This window comes from Strix uralensis, chromosome 2 (genome assembly GCF_047716275.1).
Source record: "Strix uralensis isolate ZFMK-TIS-50842 chromosome 2, bStrUra1, whole genome shotgun sequence".
Taxonomy (NCBI): Eukaryota; Metazoa; Chordata; class Aves; order Strigiformes; family Strigidae; genus Strix; species Strix uralensis.
The window spans coordinates 68,072,025-68,088,928 of NC_133973.1; the positions used below are offsets into that span (position 1 = coordinate 68,072,025).

A 16,904-nucleotide genomic window follows, 5' to 3' on the forward strand; every position below is an offset into this window, starting at 1 on the left:
ATATATACAGTTTAATGAGGAGCAGAAGCATGACTTTTTGTGACGTTGTGTTCCATGGCTGAATTATGCTCAGTGATACAGTGCACAAGCTTTGACTGAAACTTACATTGTGGCTGAGGCACTTATAAGGACTCTCTCAGATGTATTCTCTAGAATCTATTACTGTCATTGAAAAACTACCCTAAGTTTTCCTCTCAGGGGAACATTAATAGGATCTCTTTTTCTACACAACCACATGTTGTTTCCAGAAAACTTGTAGGAATTTAAGCTTGCAGCTTTTATCCATCTGTCTAAATTTAGTTAAATTTGGCCAACAAGTTCAAAAGCTGCAACATAAAGCATGGACAGGCACAAACAGCAGTCACAGAAATGAAAAAGGACATGTTTGTTTCTGGTACACTTTATAGCTAAGAAATCTCTATTTACTATCTTACAGTTGTGTTTTCCACATGTAGTTCTGGTTCTTTATATATATAAAATATTCTTACATTGCAGACAATTAGGGGCTATTTTTCTATCTGCTATTAGAGTGTGTATTGCTTAAAAGTACAGAAGAGCAGTATATCGGATAACAACCACACTCCCTAAATCCATAAATCTGGGTTGAAAAGTTCAGCCTGATTAATTCCCGAATACTTTGTCCGAGATTTGTTGAAGCCAGTCCAAGTTTTTAAATTCTTGAATATCAACACATGGAAATATCTTCTCAGGGGATTAGAAAGAGACCTTAAAACAAAAGCACATTCTGGAATGGGGCAGAAATATTTTGCTTTTTCAGGTCAGGCCAGCTGTATCTCTTCTCTAATCTGAATATTTATGAGCTGTAGGAAAGCTGGCGTTTTATACCTTCTTACAGATTATTGCCAGTTCCCTGTCACGATAGTGAAACATTCTCACCTTTTTAAGGCTTCTGAAAAGGGCTTTCCTTCTGATTTGCCAATAGGGTGGAATAGATCAGTTTGGAAGGTATGAGACATTTCTTTTTCCCAATCTGAGAAAGCATATAGTTTTATATCTCTGAACTAGTGATAGAGTGGTAGTATCAGTAATAGGAACTAGTTGGTGCCTCTAGAGGAATGGACCATCAACGTAGGAAATCAATTGTCAGACCTCCTCATAGCAGTTAAGGATCCTGTGGCCGTGCAATGCAAATCACTGTTCTAGTCCAAACCTGTCAGTGAAACTCTTGGCCAACTTTGAACAGGTCAATTTTATGCAAAGGAGGGTGCCTATTGGATGAAGTCCGTCTGTAGCAGTCCAACAGACACTTCACTGGATGGCTGAAATATCATCTGTCTTCATTCAGTAAGAGTGAAACTGGCATGAACTCCAGTTGTTTTGGTTAACTTAAGAGAAATGCAGGTGGTCACACATTATTTGTATCAGGTAGATGTTTCCATGTGGTACAGCAGTGCATAGCTCAAGCAAGCAAAGCCTCTGCTCTGTCCTTTGCAACCTTTAGTTAGACTCCACTATCATCATTCTGTATTTAAAAGGCTAATTATTCTGTGCTCTAACTGACTTACTACTTGGGTTAGCATTAGCCAGATTTTTGTGGTCCACGAGTTGGCAGATTTTCTTGAGTGTGTCTTGTTTCTTGATGACAACTGAGTTCTGGTCACTGCAAAGCCAGCAGTGTGTTACTTTCTTCTGACCCAAAGGTAGGCAAGATGGGCTTCTGCCACCTTTTCAGATCCCAGCTGGCTCTAAGGACAGTTGGGCTCTCCTAATGAGCTAGAGATTCTTTCTAACATCAGATCATCTTTTGTAAGACCCCACCTGGAGTACTGTGTTCAGCTCTGGGGCCCCCAATATAAGAAGGATATGGACCTACTTGAGTGGTTCCAGAGGAGAGTCATAAAGATGATCAGGGGTTTGGAGCACCAACCTGTGAGGAAAGACTGAGAGATTTGGGGTTGTTCAGCCTGGAGAAGAGAAGGTTCCAGGGAGACCTTATAGCGGCCTTGCAGTACTTAAAGGAGGCCTACAAGGGGAGGGACTTTTTATCGGGGAATGTAGTGATAGGATGAGGCGTAATGGTTTTAAACTGCAAGAGGGTAGATTTAGATTAGATATAAGGAAGAAATTATTTGCTGTGAGGGTGGTGAGACACTGGAACATGTTGCCCAGAGAAGCTGTGGCTGCCCCCTCCCTGGCAGTGTTCAAGACCAGGTTGGATGGGGCTTTGAGCAACCTGGTCTAGTGGAAGGTGTCCCTGCCCATGGCAGGGGGGTTGGAACTAGATGATCTTTAAGGTCCCTTTCAACACAAACCATTCTGTTATTCTATGCCTTATGGGAAGAGAGGGTTGTTCTTCCATTTCTATTAACAAGCTTGGTAAAAGAGGGTTTGCCAAATTAAACGGTGAAAAGCAGATACAGGGGTCCAGAAAGCATGATCTCCTACCAAAAGAAACCCCTAGGTAGCCATTAAGCTGGACTCCTGTATCCTTCCAGGTGATAGTACCATGTCTCAGAGCTATGCGTTCAGGCTACTCTTTCAAGATTTCTGTAACAAGACACAAATCTGGCATACCTTGCAGTCAGCACCAATAGGTTTTTTGCATTCCTCGCAGGTGTTGGAATAAAGGTTTTCATAGCATTTCACACAGTAGGGGCTGTCCTCCCTCAGGATGTACTTCTTACCAAAGAGGGACTCTTTGCAGTAGTGGCAGTCAAAGCGTTCAGTCATGTTGGTGTCTGGAGCCCAGCTATCCTGTCACAAAGACAGAAATAGGCACATGTCAGACTGAACTACAGTTGGCCCAATCCCCCAAGAATGGTTTATCAGTTCTGGTTTATCACATTGTATCACAATTTTAATTCAACTTTCAGTCAGATAAATCAACACAATAGGAAGAAACTGAACTATAAACTTTGCAGTGCTGGGTAATGACAGTAGCCCATCTACTTTAGCCATCCACTGACCTGTCTTTGACCAGAGCTAGTGTTGGAGATAAGAGAGAGGAGTAAATCCTGAGTTTAAAGAATTTACATGGGATTTGTGAATGGGTTTTGAGCAATAGGTCCAAAGCAAGAAGCTGTCTCTGTTGGGGATAGAGGGATCCAAGTACATTGATCCAGTACATTGATGATCCGGCTAATCTTCAGAAGGAGCAACGTCTCCTTCATAAAGAAAGATGAAGGTTTGCATTGCTAGTAAACTTTAGTCATGCACACACTATTGGGCATCACTGTTATGTTCTTCTGCTCCTTCCTTTTCTATAATCTCAGTGAGCCAATGTCTGGCCATCATTGCCCTGCAGTGAGACACCAACCCTCCATCTCCACTTGTGCATGGGATTACGGGCCCTGTTAACAGCAGGAGATGTGGGGTCAATGATTGTGTATCTGCTTCTTCTCTGATGCAGCTGAATGAGTTATCCAGCAGCTGTAGCGTATTGGGACACAAATGAGAGCTAACTACCCGGGTTCAGGCAAATGTCAAACAATGATTACGGTTGGGGGGAAGCAAGTAGAAGGAACTGCAAGTGATGTTTCAGCTTGTCTGAATTAGGGACAACTGCTGTTTGCTCCTGAAGTCTTATTATGTCTTCAGCATTTTCTGGATGCACACATAAGCAACAATGACACAAATGCCTTTGATTACTTCCATGAATGTTCGTTATTGCCTGGGACAATTTATTTTGGGTTTCATTGGAGTCATCATCTTCTTTCTTAACCTGAGGCTTGCAGTGTGTGTTGCACCTGAAATCTGTTTGGAAGTTACAGCTAGAGCAGGGCATAGCTGCCTGCTTAGGAAGGGGAATTTCCCAGGCGGAAAGCACGTTCAACCAGGACTGCATGATCTTCACTGCCTGCCAGGCCTGATCTCCTTTTTAAGCCACATTTGATCTATAAAGCCTTAAATGTTTTGGGTACTAATGGCTTAAGTGGCTACCTCTGTCTTTCACACAAAAGTGACATTTACAGCAGCTGCAGCTCTTTTGCCAACTTCAGCTCTCAGTTTTTAAAAAAAAAGGTTGTTACTTGCTTAGTGTTCTTGGCAGAGGTTGCTTGATTCTGGAGTTTGTCCTCTCCTTCTGGTGGTAGGAGTCACCCTTAGGGGATTCTGAAATCCCGAGTTCTCCTCCAGGGTTTTAGTTTTTATTATTACCCTTTATTCCTCATAGCTGGGGTTTGATTAAAGTTTTAGGGCAAAGTTTGTTTTGATGGCTAGAAAACTTTTTTCTTCATGCTCTCTCAATTGCTGAATTGTGTGGTGTTTAGCACAGACTAAGGGGTGAGTGCTTTCATATGTGTGTAAAGTAGGTAAGTGATGTCTCAGCTGCTCAGAAGTCTTTCGAACTCCTAGTAACTACTAAAGAAGAAAGACAAACTACCAAACTCCAAAACATGCTTGGAAGAAAAATCCTTACAGCTAGTCATCTGTGCTATGGACAACCCAGAAGGAGTAGCAGTCCAGCTGTTTTGGCCCTACATATGCTCTAGGAACTAATTAACTTCCTTATCCCAAAGGAGAGCTAGGAGTATGTCAGGTTAGGTGCTTTTGGTCCTTAAGGAGTAGGGACGATCATAAGGACTGATAACAAAAAGTCAGAAAGTCAGAAGACCTATGCTGGAGAGAGGAATGCAATGACTACCCAGAGCTCCCCTGTAGCCCACCTCCAACAGCAGTGGCTAGCAATGAAAGTGTAAGGGAGGAGAACGGCACCGGTACAGAGTGAACTTTCCTTAATAACCACTTCCAGCAAGTCAGTCTGCTCTTGAAGCAGAGGTGCAGTCTTTACCGCAACATTTACAAAGTGATTGTGGATTTATTTTCCTCTCCATTTTGAGCCTGTTTATACCCCCCACCTACTTAATACATTTGTACTTCTCATGAAAGAACTAGAGAGGACTTAATTTCCTTCAAGCAAAATGAACGGAGTCAGACCAGTATATACTGGTGCATACATGTACGACTGAGTCTGAGAGGAGAGGTAGCTGTGTTTAGGACAGAAATCTGTACTTTTTACCAGACTTTATTAGGTATTTTTTCCAAATGATAAGATTTGGTTGCACAGTTAATTTGCATTATTACTAAGTTATAGTGTGAGCAGGAACCATTTGTGTACTTGCATATTTCACCTTTCTTCAGAATTAATTCTTTCTAGCCCTGAATTAGAAGTAGATGTGTGATACCAAAGAGTGAAAAACTTCTCTGCAGTCAAGATGTGTAAAAGCAAAAAACATAAAATGTGATTCCTTTACAGTTTTATACCATTTCTGTCCTTCATCCAAAGTTGCTAAATGTAAAATATAGAAGTGGTTTGTGACAGGAAGAAGGACTTGGAGGTGGATGTTCCAGTCTCTTGGTCACAGGAGGTTTCTTCTTGAGTGTTGTATTATTTTCTGGGTGCTTTTCACAGGAGCAGAGGCAAGCATAATTTAATAGAATAGTCACTGCAGTATTTTAGAAAATTACATTTTCCTCCCTATCCTGAAAGGGATCTAGTTTTGTTAGAAGTGCTCTAAGATTGTCACAGTGGATTGTCCCCCTTGGCCTGTGCAGGGACAGGCAGACCTGATTTCTATGTCCCAAAGAGATTTGGGGGTGAACTTTGCTCTGTGAAGACACTGAAGGGGCAGCTCTGGATGGGGATGAAGGCACAACTCCAGAGATCTGAGAAATTAAAAGACAAGAAAGGAAAGTTTCCAAGATATGCATTTTGGTTTTAGTTGCGTGAATCTTTCATTAGATCTGGCACTAATTTCAGATTTAATATCTCTTAAAGTTAGGTTCATGTGGTTTCATTCAGAAAGCTGGAATTCAGGGTGAAACATCCCAAATTCCAGGTTGTTTAGATCTGGGCCTTGGATTGGATCTCACGATCTACTAGTGATAGTTTGAGGATATTTAACGGGTTATTTTCTTCTCTGGAAAGAAGAAATTAAATGTAATCATGGGACCTGTCTACCGAGGAATTAGCAGTAATGTCAAACAAATAATTTCACTGTTGTCTTACAAACAAGAAATGTGAAATCATACCGAACAATGTTTTTGCCTGTTACTTGGTGCACGTGGTCCTCTACCTTGCCAGTCCATTGGTTCCTGTCATCGTGCTTAGCTTAGTGCAGATTTTATGCACTGCTTTGGGCTTTATGAAAAAAACAAAAGATTTTCACAGTTGTGGATGGACACAAATTGCAGTTCAACCTCCTTGCCACTGATCTATTTCTCCCTCCTGTGTTTGATACTTATTGACTGTAAAGCTTTGTGGGCCAGAAGCTCATCTTTATTATACCTCTTTGCGGTACAATGAGATCTTTAGATTTTATTGCAGTAGTCACTTTATACTTATGCTTTTTCAGATTGCTCTCAACATTATCATGAAGGAGGAATTGATTTTTCTGCCATGCAGTCTCCCTCCTACAACATTAGACATAACAAGTACATCTCCAAAAGGAAAAGAGCTTCCCACTGCATGCCCAGAAGAGAAGTTACAGCTTATGCCAAATGTTAGCACTACCCACATTGTGTCTTCCAGGAAGTAAGAATTGGCATGAAAATTACCAAAAAGTCAGTAGGCTGACTTAAAAGCTATGCTTCTTCCCTCTTCTTCTCCTGTTTGCTCAGTCTCATTTTACTAGCAGTAATTGTTAAAGTTATCATATTATCTCATAAAAATTAGGGGTCATAATGTCATTAAGAAATCATCCAGTGTTTCCCCGTCCCATGACCCTATTGACTACTGGAAAAGGGGACTAGCTGCCCCAGACCTTGCCTGCTTTTCAACTATGTCTGCACGCCTAGTAAGAGATGTTCTGTTCATCTCTTATTTCAACCCCTCTTAGGAGGCGTTGAACACTGAGAGGTACAGATGCACGTGCACAGGAGAGAGAAAGAAGCCAAGGGAAAGTGTCTAAAAAATGTAGGGGTTGTTTAGTTTATCCAGCAAAGTGAAGCTCTGATCTCTTGTTGTAACAGTATCTGGAGACACAGAATTAAGCCCCCATAGATGCCAAAGGGGGACTTGCTATTGACCTCAGTGAGGTTTATAGGGCTGGGAGTCTACCTGTGCCCCTGGAGCAGGATGTTCTGTTGCCACGTGTGCAGGAAACAAAAGGTCTTCCGAGACACCCATCTTCCTCCAAGATATACACGTTTCTCCCACCTGACTTCTTTTCCAGAAGAACTGTGCACATGGAGAATTCTCTATCTGTTTATTATCCTTCCCTTGAGAAAGGAAGATTTGTGTCTGGCAACTGCAGTGACATAAGCCATGCAGGTCTAGAGCATTTGGAAACAATTTATGTTAATGTTCCAAAGGTTAAATGCAAAGATTTATGATATTCTTTGCAACTATGAACTAGCAGTTCAAACTATGCTGGTCTTCCTGGCAAGAGGTGATTATTTTCCTGTAACTTAGCAGCTATTGCCACATTCATTATCTATCATCTCGTTGCAGCAACTGCAAGCCACCTGTCTAAGAGCTAATCATTTTTCCAAACCAGGCCATAATGCCGTGCAAGGGGAGAGTGAGGAAAGCTAATTTTATTTCTTTTTAATTTACTTTAGGAAAAGAAGAAATGACCATTTGCTGGCATCACTGACAAGAGGGGAAGAAAAAGTTACTTTTCAGAATCCACCTGAACTTAAGGGTGTGGAAGTTAGCTGGTGTGGATGCACACTATGGACACCCAAAGCGGTCTTGTGTGTTTAGATTTACTAAAACACATCAAGGGGTGGTAGTCCACTTTCTTTTTTTCTTACGCTCTGCTTCATGGGATGAGTGCCTGCAGACACTGTTATGACAGAGCAGAGGGAGAACAACAGGAACCTGAGTGCTTGGAGGTCTTGCTGGACATAGGGCGGGTATTGCCTCTTGGAGTTGCTTGCATCTCTGACCCTCCTGCAGCAGGCTCCTGGCCATGGAAAGCCAAGCCAGCTGATGCAGAACAGCCAAGCCTCCCTCCATGGGCCACAGAGGGACATTCACTTCCTTATGCTAAAGATGACCAATGCAAAAGCTAACCAGGTGCTGAGAGGCAGGTGATGCTCAGCTCATCCTGCAGCAAGGCCAGCCATCCACTCTTCCCTTCCATAGGCCCTCTGTCCCTGCCAGTGGCTACTGGGGTACCGCTGTGTGAAGGTGCATTTCTTGAGTAAAGAGAGGAAAAGGAGAATATATTTGCAAGATTATTGACACACTGAAGCTTATCACTATGACTCTTGTTCATACCAGCATCTTTGTGTAGGTCCTTAAAAAGGGGAGGCATGATTACTGTAGGGAACAAGTTGTTGGGTGACCCTGTATCCCATGATCTGGGGTTTATACTACACTTGTAAATGAGATAGGGATGCTGAGACAGATGTGGCTGCACTCTTTCTCTTTTAAATTTTTAAGTTGAGAAGAAAGCAGAAGCCTTTTTCTCTTGCTGCTGCTATGGAAGAGCAATCCTGTAGAAAGCCCACTGGAAGAATTTGGCACCCTGTCTTCAAGAAGTCAAGGCCCTTATGATATGTCATTGCTCTCCCAGAACAGCCCTGTTAACAAGCCCAGACTGCTTTACCAGTGTCCACATCAAGGTTAGGATATTAGAAGTACCTAATTACTGAGGTGATCATTGCTGCTTCTGAAGGTTTTAAGCTCAGACTATATATTCATAGATCTCCTAGAAGCTCCCTGGAAAAAGCCAGGAAAACTTGGTTTGATATTTGAACATAATATGGTAATAAAACCCAGTAAAAATCAAACACAAGTAAAGAAATCTTCTCCTAAATATCCCACTTAGGGCTTTCCGTATACATGCTAAATATTAAAAGCTATTTAAAAAATGTTTAGTTTTCAATGGACTTTTTAAAGTTACCTTAAAACATTCTTCAGAATCACAGGTTTTTCCAGCAACTCAGCTTCCTTGTGCATGGCTGACTTATTTTGCCTATGGTATAACATTCCAGTGTCTTTTTAAGTACTTTAGAGCAATTTTCTGAGCAGACGGACTGCATTAACATGTGCAGATAACCAAAGCATACCTGGTTCCTGTCTGGATTGCACAGTTAGCCTGGCACAAATTGGAAAGTGGATAGTCTACTATTTAAGATTGTTTTCCTTAACATAATATTAATAATTAAAAAAGCCCCAAACCCTAGAAAATGTTTCTCGTGTGGTAAGGTTTCTCATGTGCCTGGCTAAAGTAATCCCCATTATAGCAGTGGAGAGGGACTGCTCCAGTTGTGGTTTCTGTGTGGTTTGTTGTGTTTGGCAGTAATAAGGATCTGCTCCAGTTTAGAGCCGCCCCAACGCAGTGGTAGAGCAAGCATCAGTGGTAGTAACTACAGAGGCCACAGAAGAACTGAGCACTGACACTTTGAAAATGCACCCCACACAATTTACACTGTGTTTATCTGAGGTTGATATTGAAATGACTGGAGGATGTACGGTCTTACCAGCATTCCTGCATACATTTCAATTACAAAAGGAGCCTATTGAAATAACATGGAGCATGACTCTTAAATCTACCATAGCAAGGAAGAGCACAGTTCAAGCGGAAAGGCTTGCTCTTATTTTCTGTTTTAAAGCCTTTTGAAACTGCTGTCTTCTTTCTCTTGAAGAATAAGCAATGGCTTATTCAAAGATAAAGATCAAATACTTGATCTTACTTAAACATAGAAATTCATATTTCTAACAAGGGCATTTAAGCAGATAACAGAAAATGATAGAGGAGAAAAATAGTATAAGATTAATAAAACCAATTGTTATCTCTGGCCCTACCCTACAGAAATAATGTATAAACTGAATGACTGCAGTTACTAAACTCCAATGGACGTTTGTTTTTCCAGAAAATAATTGCTTCTCTTATTGACAAGAACACTGATAATCCTGGAGAAATTAGACCCCAAGACAAAAATATCCAGAAAATGCCACATGCTACCGTGCAGTGACATTTCGGAATTCTCCTATATTTTTGAAATCCCGCATAATACAATCCAGGGCACAAAACCAGAACAATGTCCCAAATATTCTATGTTTCCTTCTTTCTAGAAAGCATGGAAGCAAAACTGGGAGGACCCTATGGAGGAAGAATGTTTTGTTATTTGTCCTGGCCTCTAGCAGAGCAGCTCTGGGTCTCTCTGTCTGGTTCTCTTTACAGAGGCAAGACCACAAAGCCCCTTTTTGTCTAAGATAATTGGTGTATGTGGTGATTTGGAGGATCAGTTAGTATATGTCTTTCAGCTGCCGTATAAAACTACTGTAGCAGTGAATGCCTCAGGCTGCAAGGCATCCATACTTCTCTGCACAGCTGCTGTGCCGTTGGCTTTCCAAAATGTGACAAAAGGCTACGTAAACATTAGAGGGACCTGTTCAGTTGGGCACATCTTAGCAAAATAGATCGATTACACCTAGGTGAAACCAGTTTGGTCCAATTTTTTTGCTGGGGTTTGGGGCTAGAAACTGGACACACAGAGCAAAGAGATCAGCTATTAACATTGAGTCAAAGTACCTGTGGTGCATAAGAGATGCAGGAGCAGCACAGACACAGAGAGTCTGAGGACATGAACATAGGCAATGTTTTTGTAGGCAAGATCCTTTCCAACTGAAGAAGGAAGATGTTGGGTCCACCATGGAGAGGTGCATGGCATAGTATGGAGGGTGGGAATTCATCAGAGGTGGGATCCTGGTCTCTGAAGATACTTTTGGTCTAAATTTCAAGAATGCTCCAGAGCAATGACAAAATAGAGCTAGGTAAATGCTTACAGGTATTATGGTTTTATGCAACTTGTTACTTCTGTTATGCAAAACGAAATAAAGAGTGGTGGGTTTTGAATCCCTGTGCCTGTGCTTGCCAAGGGTCTAGAACCTTGGCACCATTCTACCTCCCACCACCAAAAGTGCAACCTTAGTCCTTGCTCTGCTTTGGTTGATATATTTGCAACCATTCTAAGTAATAATACAGACTTCTTTCAACTTTAAAGTTGAAAATTTGCTGTGAAAGGGAGAAATTAATATTCTGAAGTCAGTGTTATGCTCACCTACGTTCCTCTTACAGCATATTACTATATGTACAGTAGCCATTTAGCATCCTAGTTAATATTATCCAATATAATATAAAAGGCTATGTGAAAAGGAACAATATTAGGACTGTAACTTTTTCACCTGGCATGAATATTTTGATGTTCATCCTTAAAAGAAGCCTCTAGTAGTTTTTAATCAAACTCTCTCTCTCTCTAGCTAATTAGTATTGTTGAAACGTTAATGCTTCAGTGTCTGTCAATGTATCCAAGATTTATTTCCATGAAACCTGTCATTACCCTGCCATTTCATACCCTCACTTGGTGTGAATCTGCATCACAAATAACTGTGCATATGTAAATGAAACATTACAATTACACAATCAGAATTAATCAGTATAAAAACACAATTTATGAGATCTCCAGTCTCTGAAGCTGTACCCAAGTGAGGGAAGGTGACTGCCTACAATGCTACACCATCCAGAGTTTCTCTGAAGATGCTCAGGACCAATTTATCTGCCAGAGAAACATGAATGAGCCTCAGACCTGCATGTAACTAGTCTGTGGGGACCTTAAAAGAGTAGCAGCGTGCTGGCCAGCAACAACAGTCATTACTTCAGTTTTCAGCCTGATTTTTATGGAGAAACAGCCATTTCTTCTGGCTGATGGTGTTAACATTTATCTGACCCTCCCTTAATTCTGAATGTCCTGACCGCTGTGAGGTGAGGCAAGGAGGTGAGTACAACAGCAGGTAAAACATTGCTTGGCTCTTGGGCTCAGGGCTCAAAACTCTGGAGGAGTCTTTACAGCTCTCCTCATTCCTTTCTTTTGAGATGAAAGCTTGAATTTGCAGTGCAGTGCAGCAGAAACTGTCACCAGCCTTTACAATTGCCAGAGTTGTGCTTTGTCACCAACTTTTTGGGGGTTTTTTGGCTCCTGATGTTTAAAGCATGATGGGATCCTGGAGGACTGTGTTGTGTGTGATTGAAGGAGTTGTCTGATTTTTTTCTAATGCAAGGTGAGCCAACTGGGAGCACTGATGTTTGTATGGACAGGAGAGATGTGATTTCAGGGAAGTGGCTTCCCTGAACTTCCTTAAGAAACTGTAGGTGGGAAACAGGGCCTTATCTGTACCTGAGTACTTTAGTTGGGAATCACCATTACATGGTTTTCATAACAGGAGCTTTGACACAGTATAGCTGCTGCTATGTGAAAACAGTGATCTCACAAAAATTAGTAATATTTTGCTATAAATCCCAACCACCTTGAAGTGAATACTTGGTGCTTGCATATGTAGCACTGCTGATTCCCATGGGAGCATATTTGGCAGAATGATGAGAACCAAAAATAAATGTATTCTACTCCAGCACTTCTGCCATCTTGGGATCTTCTAAACTTTCTCAAAAGACCTCAACAGCTGGTCCATTCCCCAGCCTCAGATCTGCTAGTCAGATGGAGATGTCAGGTGGGAACACCAGGTAACTTACACAAATATGATTTCTCAGCAATAGCAGTTTGTGTCCTTTCAGCTGCCCTGCTCACCTCAAGCAGGTGTTGACTCAAACGACAAAGATCCTTATCTGTGTTATGACTAGGGTAAAAGATAGTTTTGTTGGTGCTCTGGTCAGGTTTTGGATACAGTGGTGTCGCTATGGCAGCATTAGGAACTGAGTTTTCAGTAAATGTAGTACCTCATATGCTTTTTTTTAATTTTCTCCAAATGTGGTCAAGAATATACATATGCTCTCTTGACAGAACAGCCTTTAGAGTGCATCCTTTTCTAGTTTTATGTACAGGGGCAGAAAACAAACAGAATTTTTATAAAATAAAATAAAAAATAGATTCTTTTTCTGCCTTCCAAATCCAAATGCCTGAAGCAATCATTTTCAAAGTTTACCATCTGGCTGATAAAAGGCACAGAAGATTATAGCCAGAAAGCAGGGAGTCCCATCAATTTATGAACAGATGAAAATAGGGTTCATAGCAGAAACCAAATGGTAACCTTAGTTATAACATTCCTTCATATTTGGATGCATGTGTGTATCTAATAACACACAGCCTTCTGTTGGTCCCTTCTAGGACAATTCTTATTTAAGACGTTGTACAAATATGTATAGTCAACAATAAATGTTATAGCTACTGATTGTGGCAATCTCAGTGTCAATCAGCAATCTTAGTTAATGTACCTCTAGATAGGAGTCAGGGGAGTAACAATAACAGATTGACTGACTGTTGCTGGTATATAGATTTTATAAGGTTTGCTTTCTTGTGACTATTTATGTGTCTCTGTACACAGCAAAGCTGAAATATGCAGGTATCTGGTGAACTGAATAAAAGCTGTGTCCCTTTAGAGAAGTAGAAAGTTTAGAACAGCCATTAATGCAGACAATGAAAGTTAGTATTTCCTTTATTATGTACACAGAGAAATCCGTGTTAGACAGCATACATTAAGGACCTGGGTTATTGTGGCTGCACACACATGCACGCAGAGAGAAGCACAAGAAGAAGGAATTCAGAGCTATTAATTGGGATTTGCGTTCTAATTTATTCTCTCCATGTAAAAAGAAGAAATATGATGCTGATGGTTCCCCGTTTTTCCCCGTACACAATCTCTCCACAGTGCTTGCCTGCAAAGAGGAAAGGCTACCTTTGTTTCATGTGCATCTGCTCTTGCTATAGTGCAAAAATACTCCTTTGTTGAGCTCGGCAGCAGGAGTGTGCACAGAAGTGTAAGGACTCTAAGACCCCAGCTTCTACTTTTTATCACCTCCCCAGTGGATTACACATGCAGCACAATACAGTCATTAAAAATAGTTACACATGAAATGATCCAGCGCATCATCAGCTTGCTGATGTGTCACTTTATGGACGGACATGCAGCAGTAATTGCTCTGATAAGAAATTTGTCTTTTTCTCCTCTTCACACCCTTCACTGTGTACTCAAGAGAAAGGGTGACCGGCAATCTCTCTCCTTGCATCCTTACCCAACAACCCACTGGGGCATTAAACAACCTTCTCCTCTCTGCACCCTTTGTTTAAAGCAGCACCTTCAAAGATATATTCTGTGGGTAGTGGGAAGGAAGGGGGTAAAAAGGGATATTTACTTACAGAGCAGTTAATGTCACCTCCTGGACCAGGGACAGGGGGTCACATCCATTAACAAATGTGTAAAGAGCACACCGGCCTGCTTGCAGAGGAGAGCTGTACAGCTAGCCAGGGCTTTCCACTGCCTGCGAAGAGCAGCTCTTCTGATTTCAGCTCTGCAGTCAGTGTTGTGTGGAAAGAGGCTGCTGCCTTCCCCAGCCTAGTGAAACCCCTCTCTATCATTTTACCATATAAGGAGACAAAAGCATCGGAGACACTCATTCTTTTAGGCTCTCTGCAGCTGGCATTCGACACTTTCTCTATTCCAAGGGTGTCGATACTTCCCCCTCCTAAACATCTTGTCTTTCTTGGCCCCCTTCCTAAAATAAGGCTCCCCCTCCCCTCCTCCAGCCTTTGTTTCTCTAAACCCCTGATGCTTATTAATAATGTAGCTTTGCTATATCTGAGGGATTGTGCTTTACAGAAGGAAAGGTTTTACAGCAACTCAAATCCAAACATTTGTAAGGCTCTTCACCTGGCTGAGAGAATAAAGTATTTGGTTAAAATTGGTATGAGGCTTTATTTGCTTTGGCTGTTTTGCCTGATGCAACTTAGTGCCTTGCCCAGAGAAGAGTGAAACAAGCTGTCTCTCTTCTCCTTCATGGAGAGGTGCACATTCTTCTGAGGAGCAAGTGTGCAGGCATTTCTTTATGAGTGTTCAGAACCCATTCTTGTTTCTCTCCACCCTTCTTTCTTTCCAAATTCCCCCATAGCAAGGAGGAAAAAGAAGAAAAACAGGGGAAATTAATGAAACAAAAAAAAACCCCTGTGTAAAAGAAAGCCAAAGGAACAGATTGTCTCAACACATGCTCAGGACCCAGCGGAGAGCCCTGCCAGTGGGCACATGTTAAAGAGAGGGGGAGCCATTAATCCTCCTATAACCAGGAACTAATTTTTCTGCTACAAAATCCAATTTCATCTATCAACCATCCTAGCAGAAACACATTCTGTTAATCAAAACAGTGAGGGTCCTGGGAAACCTCCCAGAGGGAAGAATTTGGATCAGAAGCGCACGGGAGATGTCTGCTCTCTGCCATTTGAGGGGTAGGGTGGGGAGGCAATTCAGGGTAATACTCCAGTAATGACTGGTGCTTGCCAAGGGGAGCTGCTTTAATTTGAATGCTTTCAACCTCAAGAGAAACCAGGAGGATAAAAATGTAAAGCCCTTAGCCTGGAGCGGTGTTGCTGTTGTTTGTTTTGCATCCAGATGGTGCAAAGTAGTCTTTTTGCGTTGGGCACTGGGTGGTGGTGTTTGGGTGGTGGTGTAGGTGTGCACGTGGGTTGGCTAGGGGTTTCTCCTGCAAAACAAACTTATGCCAGAAGCCTGACCTGTACTTCCTGTCCTCTTGTGCACCCAAATGGTAGTCAGATGTGAAATGAGGATGAAATGTCAGTCTCAGCTCTACTCAAAATCTACAAAAGCTCAGACAGAACGAAATGGTGGGAAAAAGGCCATTGGTAGTTCTTCTATAAGGAGCAATACAGATGTGAGTTACTTTACAGTAACTCACTTTACAGTGAGTTACTCTACAGATGTGAGTTACTTTCATGACCAGCAATGTCCATGGGTTGATCCGTCTGTTGCTGTAGCCTTTGCAGTTGCATTTTCAAAACACAGTCATTGTGGCCTGGAGGACCTACCATGGACGTATGGGATTAAGGAGTTTGATACTATGGCAATTAAAGCTTATTTAAATCAAAGCTGCTGCACTCCCCAGCCACATGTCCCTGGCTCCTCCCTTGCATTTGCACTGGCACTGGGAGATGAGTTAAGCCAGTGAGCGATTTTCTGTGATCCCTTGAGCTACCATGGAGCTGCACCTGTGTCTTGGGAGAGCTGCTGGTTGGGTTTCCAGCCCCATCACTGGCTCGCTAGATGCCCTTGGACAAGACAGTGTATCTTTCTGTTCTTTAGTTTCACTCTCTGTAAATATAGAGCTCAGGACAGTCAAACTCTTGTGCAGCATAATAATAATAATAACAACAACAACAATAATAATAATGTTTCTTTCTTTTGGATTAAACTATTGAACAGTGACAACAGTAATGATTAATTTCCATCTTAGAGTTCTTACCTCAGCTCTGATTTAGAAGTGCATGTGAAGAAGAAAAATGGGCCTGAAGGTGATTAAATTTGGGCTATCCGAGTCAGTTTATTTCCAAATATTTCTAAAGCAAATGAAATATTCCAAATGTGCTATTTGATTTTTTCAATTTCCATTATATTTTCATTTCCCTATCTGTCCACTGACAGCCACTGCAGCAACTCTGACAGAGATTTTTTGATGTGACCTGCTGGAATACAATACAAGTGTTTTCCATAATTGCAAGTTAAAATATATACTGACTCCAGCTGAAATGGTTTAGTTTAACTGTTGCAGTTCATGGGTTGACTTTAGGAAGATAAGATCATTTTTTGCCTGATTTGATCTAACATCTATGACTCCTGGAAGGCAGAAGAACCTCTGCCAATTTAAAACCTGATGATCTGTGGGCTCACTATGGGCTTGATGCTCAGCAGCCACATCAAGAGTGCATGGTGCTGCTAAAGGGATGAGGGAGAGTTACCAGGCAGCTCCTTTCCTCATCCCATGATGTGGTTTATGCACTCCATCAAACACTACTAGGCATGGCAGGGGCAACCTCTGACCTCATCCTCCTTCAGTTGGTTCACCCCAGCTCACTTCACCTTTTTACCTCACAAGTAAATATTCATCAGTAATTGGCAAAAACTCCCACACCTTCTTTCCCACCAGTATCAAATCCACCGAGGGGAAAAAAACCTAATTTTCCTTAATGATAAT

General features: G+C 41.7%; 1 protein-coding gene across 5 annotated transcripts in view; it reads right to left on the bottom strand.

Moving 5' to 3' along the window:
• Positions 1-16,904, bottom strand: part of FHL2 (four and a half LIM domains 2) — a 64,516-nt gene that overhangs the window by 13,487 nt on the left and 34,125 nt on the right. For 4 of the 5 annotated variants that reach the window (XM_074859122.1, XM_074859121.1, XM_074859124.1 and 1 more), the window contains exon 2: positions 2,536-2,715. In XM_074859122.1, the coding sequence (XP_074715223.1) occupies positions 2,536-2,691 (156 nt within the window). In that variant the 5' untranslated portion in view covers positions 2,692-2,715. Of the gene's footprint in view, positions 1-2,535; positions 2,716-14,064; positions 14,191-16,904 lie in introns of those variants that run through there. The other variant, XM_074859123.1, reaches the window with a different exon arrangement.